At 40.0% G+C, this 8,913-nt stretch overlaps 1 protein-coding gene across 1 annotated transcript in view; it reads left to right on the top strand.

Annotated features, from left to right (window-relative positions):
* Nucleotides 1-1,256: 1,256 nt before the first annotated feature.
* Nucleotides 1,257-8,913, top strand: part of MEIKIN (meiotic kinetochore factor) — a 130,207-nt gene continuing 122,550 nt past the window's right edge. Inside the window, exons 1-4 of the mRNA XM_036847283.1 lie at nt 1,257-1,368; nt 1,516-1,609; nt 2,008-2,095; nt 4,121-4,181. Of these exons, the coding sequence (XP_036703178.1) occupies nt 1,257-1,368; nt 1,516-1,609; nt 2,008-2,095; nt 4,121-4,181 (355 nt within the window). The remainder of the gene's footprint in view (nt 1,369-1,515; nt 1,610-2,007; nt 2,096-4,120; nt 4,182-8,913) is intronic.

The raw sequence follows: 8,913 nt of genomic DNA, 5'->3' as shown, positions 1-8,913 counted from the left end.
TTCAGTGACTCAAAACACTATATCTAATCAGGTAAGAATGCCTACCCTCTGTTCTTTACAAAGTTAAGTTTAATGATTAATTAGTGATTAAGTTTTAATTATTAATAAATGACTTTCTATGAGCAGATTTTGAATAAAAAATTCAGTGATTTTATTATGAAAATATTGTGGCTATATGTGTGCTATATTTACACACAATATTGGAGCATCACAGAAAAAGTCTTTGTGTTTTTCTAATTTCATCTGTACAAACAGCATTTTTTAATGTTGTGAAATGACATTTTTTAAAATAAGAAGATGGTTATGATATGCACAATATGTTTATCAGATGCACCCAGATGGTTCAACCTGGGTGTATGGAGAGAATGAATGGTCATTCCTATGTTACTCCCTTTGGGCAGAGCAAAAGAGCTGAGCCTCAGGGCACTAGGAGGGCATCCCTTGTGGAACTCACTACCTTAACCACAAGGCTGCCCAGAGATGTCCAGGAGGTAGCTTCTAGGCAGGGGCTAAGGGATTCTGCTTGTCCCTGAGAAGAAACCTCCTGGAACCTAAGCTCTTCTAATGCCTGGTTAGACTCACAAGTACCATGCCCCGCCCCCGCCCCCGCCCCGAGTAAATTGGCGGCCCCACGGACTGAAGTTGATTGCTCAGGACACTCCCCGTCACCATAACGTGCTTTCATTCCTCTCTGACCTTCCTGCACTGAGTCAAGCTGACCCCCAGCTAGACTCCATGTGCTTAGAGACTTCAAACTCCATTACCATGGCCTTCCTGGTAACGTTGCTAAGGAGAGCGGCCCACAGGCATCAGTACCAGGTGTTGGGCCCATCAGACTAATGAGAAAATGAAAAGCAAAAGAACAACCTCCTGGACGAGGAAAAGTCTTTTTCCATTAATTTTCCCTTCAACACGAGGCGAGGGAAGTCCAGGCCCCCCCGCCCCCCGTCCACCACCAAGTTCCCTGGCGCTGCGCCTCCAGGAGGGCGGGGCGCCGCCACTTCACTGTGTCTTCCCAGAAGCCACCGCGCGACTCCTCGGAGATAAAAAGGCGGGAGTGAGGCGGTTTCCAGACCAGCGTGGGGGTCGGCGCTGTGGGCTTGTTGTTTTCTTCTCACCTCTTTCATTCCTCTCGGGCTGCCCCGCCGGCCAGGCCTGGACGCTGGTTCCCTCCGGTGTAGCTCGGTTCCTCAGGAAGAAGACGAGACAGGCCATCGAGGGCCAAGAGCCCTCCGAGGCCTGGCGGTGGGGTGGCAATGTGGTCACTACGGGTCTATACCCGCAAAAAGCGGGCTGGCCATAGGCTCAACCTAACCCCAACGCCAGATCTAGGTGCCCCGGCTAAGGCGGAGGACCCGTCAGGGCCCGGCCGGAAGCTCTCTGCCCACTGTAAGCGCCGCGGGGCTGGCCTACGGAGTGGGACGCGGGGTGGGCTGGGCCTCAGCCCCAGGGAGCTCCGAGGCCCGCGGGCAGGCCTCCAAGGCTTTTGCCCTGAAGCGTGTCACCCTCTCTTAGGCCTGAAAAGAAGTGGCAAAACGCGCGGTTTGCAGAGAATCACGGAGAAATCAGAGCGGAGTCGGCTGGGAGGTAGCAGCTCTGGGCCACGGAGGTGCGTATCCACGAGTAACAGCCCCATGCCTCTGGCCACCTCAAAATTTCAATCCTGATTTTCTCCTAATAGCCTCTCATTCTAAGAGTCAGTGAAGAAAATAGTGTGTTCTGATTTCACTGTTCTCCGAACACAGAGCCAGAAATTTGACTTAGGAAAGAGATATAGTAAAAAAAAAAAAAAAAAAAAAAGGAAGTTTTACCAAGTTGCCTAAAAAACCTCCGGGAAAGCATTCGTGGCATCAATTGGTTATTGATACAATTCACCTGCTGTGTTCCTTACTTCTTGTTAATTATGTCCCCACAGAGCTTTTCAGATTATAACAGTGTGAATAGTGATCAGGGACGTGGAGAGCCAAGTCCAGACGGTGCAAACTAATTGTGTTGTTTGTTTGTTAGCACTCAGTTAAGAGGTACAGGAGAGAAAAGCCTGCATGAAAATAGCACTAGTGAAGAAGCCCAGGATGAGAAGATTGCTCCATTGAGTGTATGTATGTTTCTCCTATGGTCCTTGGATAAGCTTAAGGTAGAGACCAGTGGTACCTGATGTACCTCCGGATGAAAGTATAATATGGTCTTTGTTCTATAGAGACTACATAGCTTTCTAGTGTTTTTATAAACATTGATGCTGTATCTTCAGACAGGGCCTTGAATTAATGATTCTGGTAGACTCATAGCCATGCATTTTTGTTTTTTCTTTCTTTTGACAAAAATTTAAGAAATATTCATTACTGGCTAATTTTCTGTGTGACAGATATAAAGTGTTTCTTAGTAATTCTCTAATGTTTGGTAGCACTTAAACATTTCAAAGCCATTTTCATGTTTCCTCATCTGACTTTGCATTAACAGTTAGAAACAGAGGATTCATCATCATTAGAATATTATATAACTTCCTGATCTACTGTATTTAATGTGGATTCTGTACAGTATTTTAAAGATGTGTAGCAGTAGTTTGGAGAAACTTAGATTTTAAAAATTGCTTGTGACTCATCTGACATTAGCATTAAATTGGATAGTCACAATCCAGCATTTTGGCTTGCATATTTCTCTTTGACATGTTTTTTGGGGGAGGGCAGTTTTAATAAAAGGCATTTTTTTTTAAGTTTTTGTTCTTTTGTTTTTTGTTTGTTTGTTTTTAAAATTTTATTTATTTATGGCTGTGTTGGGTCTTCGTTTCTGTGCGAGGGCTTTCTCTAGTTGCGGCAAGTGGGGGCCACTCTTCATCGTGGTGCGCGGGCCTCTCACCATCGCGGCCTCTCGTTGCGGAGCACAGGCTCCAGACGCGCAGGCTCAGTAGTTGTGGCTCATGGGCCCAGTTGCTCCGCGGCATGTGGGATCTTCCCAGACCAGGGCTCGAACCTGTGTCCCCTGCATTGGCAGGCAGATTCTCAACCACTGCGCCACCAGGGAAGCCCTAAAGGCATTTTTTTTAAAAAGGCTTTTCCCGAGATTTTAACAGTGTTGTGTCCCTAATAGATTATTCAGACTATGCAAAAAAACGTTTAAGCAGTTTCTTTTAAGTTTTGTATTTTTCCTTCCATTCCTTTTTTTCTGTGCCTTTAAAAAATTTTTTTACAAATTATCTTATTGTGTAAATTCCTCTAACATTAAGTAATCTTCAAAAATATGGTTTTTAGTGTCTGCATAGTGCTTTGTCTTATACATAGGTATACTGTAATTTGTATAACTATTTTTCTGTGGTTGGGGGATTGAGATTGTTTCTAAGGTTTTGCTGTTTTAGATATCAGTAGATATCCTACCACAGAAATTTTTTGTGTGTACCTCAGATTGTTATCCTAAGACAAATACGTTGCAGTGGGTCAAGGGTTGGATTATATTTAAAGTTTTGATTCATGTTGGCCAGTTGGCACCATCTTATCTGAAACTTAAAATATCTATCTATCTACCTATCGATAGGTAGATAGATATTTGATAGATGAAAAGTAGCATGTTGTTTTACTTTCCATTTCTTTGAATGCTAGTAAAGTTGATATTTTTTCTCATTTTATTGGCCATTTGTGTGATTTTTTGGTGAAATACTTATTCATTATATATTGAAGATAGTTGTACTTTTACACACACATGTTACAAATATTTCCACATTTGTTTGCCTTTAATTTTATTTTTGGTATTTTAGACTTATTTATCAATCATTTTCTTTTGATTTATTTTGCTTTCATATTTAGAGGGAAAAAGTTCTTTCCTACTTAGGGTATCAGAAAATATTCATCTTCATTTTCTAGTTGCTGGTTTATCCCACAATAGTTAGTTGACTAGTATATTGTTGACTCCCTAGATATGTCCATAATATTATATTTTAAGATTTAATATTAAATATCAAACTACATCTGTATCAATAAGCTGAAAGAATGTATTACATATGAAACTGATATACAAAGTTGATATTAGTTTTGCATTTTCAAAATAACCAAATCAATGTGTTATAATATTATAATATAAAAATATTCCATCTCATAATTTGTGTTATATCTTTAATTCTTATTTCATATAGGAGTCAGTGACAGATGACCTCCAGGTTGATAGTAGTTTATCAAATAGTGAACGAGTATCAGGTAAGACTGGCAATGTGAACTTCTTCAACTTGCTTTCTTACAAACATAAGCATCCATTTGTATCTCTGCCTTATCTTCCCATCTCAGTGGAAGAGATGTCTTTCTCCTGGTCCAAGTTGAATCCTTCGGCCTGTGCTGTAGACTTCATCCTCAAAGCCTTCAAGCACACACCAGTAAATTATAATTGCGATAAGTGCTACAAAAGTGAGGTTAACTTGAGTGTAACTGAATTTAGTTGAAGAGATTAGGGAAAACTTCCATGAGGGAATGGCAATTTAATTGAGATCTGAAGAAAAGAGCTTAACTATAAAGAGAGGTGAATAAAGAGAAATCCAGGCAGAGGGAACAGCATGTGCAAAGACCCTAACGTGGGACAGCATTTTGTGTTCAGTGAACTGAAGGAAGGCCAGTGTGGCTAAAGTAGAGACGAGGAAGTGTGATAATAAGACAAGGTTGGACAGACTGAGGCTTTGCATAGCCTTATAGGCCATGCCAAAGATACTGATGGTTACCTTTGGAGCAGCAGAAGCCGCTGAAGTTTTTTAAATAGGGAATGATATGAACGTATTCGCTACAGTAATGAAAAAAGTAGGAGTAGATGTAAATAGACCAGTTGGGAGGCTATTGCAGTAGTTAAGGGGAGGAATGATGGCTCTTTGTACTATGGGATGACATTGGAAATGGAAGGAAGTGGGCGTATCTTATGGCTGTTGTAGGAAATGAAATTGACAGAATTTGGCAAATGAAGAGTGAAGAAGATGGAGGTATCAAAGATGACACGTGTTTCTGGCTTGCATAACTGAGTATAAGGTGGTAGCATTCACTGAAAAAACCTTGTTTGAGGGAAAGATCATAAATTCTCTTTTTAATATATTAAGTTATGGGTGTGTTTAAGATAGACATCTTAGTAGTAGTAATGTCAAATAGGCAGTTGGATATGGAGGGCTACTGATAGAAGTTTGGTGTAATTGAAGTTATTTTTGAAAACAAGAAAGGATGCCATTACCACACCAGAAATACTGAGGAATTCTTAAAAACAGATGAGATCTGGCTGATGAATATATGAAGAGCAGAGAAAAACCACTGCAGAGGTAAGAATAGCTCTGGAGATACACTTAACTCAAAACACTTGGTCAATAAACGCAAAACACTGTAATAGATGGGACCCTGAAGGAGTTGTCAAGGTGGTGGATTAAGCACTACATTCTGGCACTGTATGACCTGTCTCTCTTCTCATCCCCTTCTTACATTGGAAACACTGGCAGCTCCCAGTGCCTGCTGCCAGGTCAAAACCCTAGGAATTACTGCCAAGCAAAGTGAACTAAGTCTTCACTTTGGCTCCTTAGGGTCAATGTTGGAGCTGGAGTGAGAAACAGAAGGGAGTCTGAAGTAACTCCAGATTGCCACACAGAGAGCAGAGGGGCAAAAAAGTTAAAAATATAGATTATGCTTATGGTTGTTAAGCCCAGGAAAAAGATACATTATGGCTCTCTGAAGTGGGAATTCTGATATAAGAGACTTCCAATGTGGATACTAGCCAAATAGGGCAGTGTCCCCATGTAACCTACAATACCTGGAAAATACAGGAGGACATCCCCACCTAGACCGTAAGTTCCAAGAATGTCTCATCACTCTTCTAAAATCTCCAGAGGTAGGTTGTTGTTTCAGAATTTATACTCTGTGCCATACAAACAGATTCTCAAATAGAGATATGAACAGACAATCAGAAACAGTCAAATCTTTGAAGAAAATCAGTGCCATGGAAGAGAGGCCACAAATGCAACAAACAAAAGAATTAACACCTGAGGGAAATGGTAGAAAACTTTAAATATCTCTTTAGAGACAAGAGGCCGTTGAATCCATAATATAACAGGCTGCTATAAAAAAAAATTTTAGTCCCTGGAAACTAAAAATATCATCAAATTTTAGAACAATAAATTAACCTAATATTGAGATGTATTCAGCTGAAGATTAAATTAGCTAGCTAGAAAATAGAATAGAGGAATTTTCTTAAAATATAGTGCAAAAGAACATGGGAGTTACTCAGCAAATGCTTTTCCCTCCTTCTTCTCCCCTCTTTGCCTGGTTAACTTCTGCTAGTTCTTCAAAAATAGATTCAGGTGCTGTCTCTACTGGGAAGCCTCTCCTGACTGCTGTTCTGTCTTTTTAGATGAGTTGTTCTATCCTGGTAATTCTATGGCACTGCCATAGGACTCAGGACAGCAGTATAATTGTTTTTGTTCCTCTAGGCCCTAAAGCTATTGAAAATAAGCACTACCTTTTATCTTCCTATTCCACTCTTGGGACATAAAATAGTTTGAAATGCTTGTTGAATGAGTTTTCTACTCTATTTAGAGGAAATAAACAATTTTACCATAATCAGTATTTTTTAAAATTGTAGTTTAAATGTATGATAAATGTCCTTGGTTACTAGCTTTATCAAATTGACGTGTGAAAGGTATGCGGAAATAGAAAATAGACTGTCTCTAATTAACAAACTGGTTGTATTCTGAGTTCATTTGTTGATTGATATTTGAGACCTAGAATACTTTATACTATAATAAAATATAAATGGTTAGGTTTTGAGCAGCCCACAGAATTCTATTTAACATATAATTAATTGTTTTAATTCTGTCTTGGAATCTAGTAATTTTGCAATATGATTAAAATTAACTCAGGATTTCATATTTAATATGCAGGATTGAACATATACGTTTACTTCTCCCTTCTGAAACCTCACTAAAATACCAATAAAGGCATTAAAAAAGGCATGAATCCACAACATAGAGAAAAAGAGACCTCAGCTGACAAGAGATAATCAGCAAAAGTTTGGAATCTGGAAGGTAGATGAATAAATTATAATAGGCCTAACAGACAGAAGAAAAAAAAAAAAGGCTGAAACCTAGATACCTAGAACAAACCAAGAAGCAAACTGAGGCAGGCTGAAGTTTCAGAAATTAGAGGCATCACATACTCCTGAAGGAATAGGTAGAGTTAATGTTGAAAATAGGATTTTTGGAAATCTTTAAAAGTAGCAATTAGATGCTGTGATCCCTTCCCCAACACTATGTAGCCAGGCAGCTACTCTTTTTCCCACCATGGCAGTCCAGAGACATTGAAGCAAAGGGTCTGGACACAGGGATGCTCAGTACTGCTGAGGGCAGGGGTGCTGTATTGAAAACTAGCAGTGGGAGGTGGTGGGAGGAGGAGGGAAGGGAATTAACTAAAATCTGTTTACTTACCCCAGACTCCTTACCCCACTCAGGAAAATACACCCCAGTTAAGGGACTGGAGGATTCCTCTTTCGGAGAAGACCTATTTTCTGGCAGTAATGACCTGGTCCGTGTCCAAATACCCTTCAGTAAAGCCCACTACTTCCTAAACCCCACTTATGAATCCAGAGTTTCCAACTGCTATTTAGTTGCCTCATTCTTTTTTTTTTTTTTTAAATATTTATTTATTTATTTATTTATTTTTGGCTGCATTGGGTCTTTGTGGCTGCGCACGGGCTTTCTCTAGTTGGCGGCAAGCGGGGGCTACTTTTCCTTGCGGTGCGCGAGCTTCTCATTCTGGTAGCTTCTCGTTGCGGAGCACTGGCTCTAGGCATGCGGGCTTCAGTAGTTGTGGCATGCAGGCTCAGTTGTTGTGGCTCGCAGGCTCTAGAGCGCAGGCTCAGTAGTTGTGGTGCACAGGCTTAATTACTACGCGGCATGTGGGACCTTCCCGGACCAGGGCTCAAACCCATGTCCCCTGCATTGGCAGGCAGATTCTTAACCACTGTGCCACCAGGGGAGTCCTAGTGCCTCATTCTTAAACATTCAAGAATTACCAGGCATTTAAAGAAAATATTTAAAATAAAAGTTAGATACCAAATAAAAAGAAACTTGAAGGACACAGACAATGCAAAGAAAAAAACTTCTAAGCCATATTTTCATTATTATCCTCAGGATGATGAAAAAGTGTGTCCCTGAAACAAGTGCAGGCTACTATAAAAAGGAGCATTCAGAGAACAAAAAGAATTCTTAAAAAATAGTAACATGGAATTAGGAAAACATTCTATGAAGGATTGGGTGATGAATTTAAGGAAATATTCCAAAAGTTGAACAGACATTAAAGAGACGATAAAAGATAGAAATAGTGGTGACCCAACTCTATGAGTATACTAAAGAACCACCGAATTGTATACTTTAAAAGATTGGGATTTATGGAATATGAATTGTATTTCAATAAAGCTGCTATTTTAAAAAGAAAAATAATTATAAGCTAAGTCTAGGCATTCTAACATCTGAAAAATAGTAGTTCCAGATATTATAAAGTAAACGGAAAGGGAATTATTAAACACATAAAACTAGAAATTTTTCTAGAATTAAAAATGGTTATGAGTGTACATATTGAAAGAGCGCACCAACTGCCCATCACAATGAATGAAAAAGACCCACACCAAGGCACAACGTTATGTAATTTAAAAATCCTCAGGATAAAGAGAGAAATCCTTCAGTTTTCCAGAGACAGGATAGATTCCCACTCAAAATTTGTTTCCAATTTTAAGGTTAATGATGCCACTCACATACCAGGAGGGTATGGAAAGGTTTATTACTGATATAATGAAGCCTTCTAGAGAGGAGGGTGTCTCCTGAGCAGGACTGAAAATGACTTGAGAGAGCAGGGAAAGGAGACTGTGTTGGGGTTTTTAGGTGGTTAGAGGGTGGGGCTGGGGTGAGGTTTTAACTTG

This window comes from Balaenoptera musculus, chromosome 3 (genome assembly GCF_009873245.2).
Source record: "Balaenoptera musculus isolate JJ_BM4_2016_0621 chromosome 3, mBalMus1.pri.v3, whole genome shotgun sequence".
NCBI classification, from domain to species: Eukaryota; Metazoa; Chordata; class Mammalia; order Artiodactyla; family Balaenopteridae; genus Balaenoptera; species Balaenoptera musculus.
The sequence above is the reverse complement of the archived record's forward strand: the minus strand, read 5'-3'. Positions and strand labels throughout refer to the sequence as shown.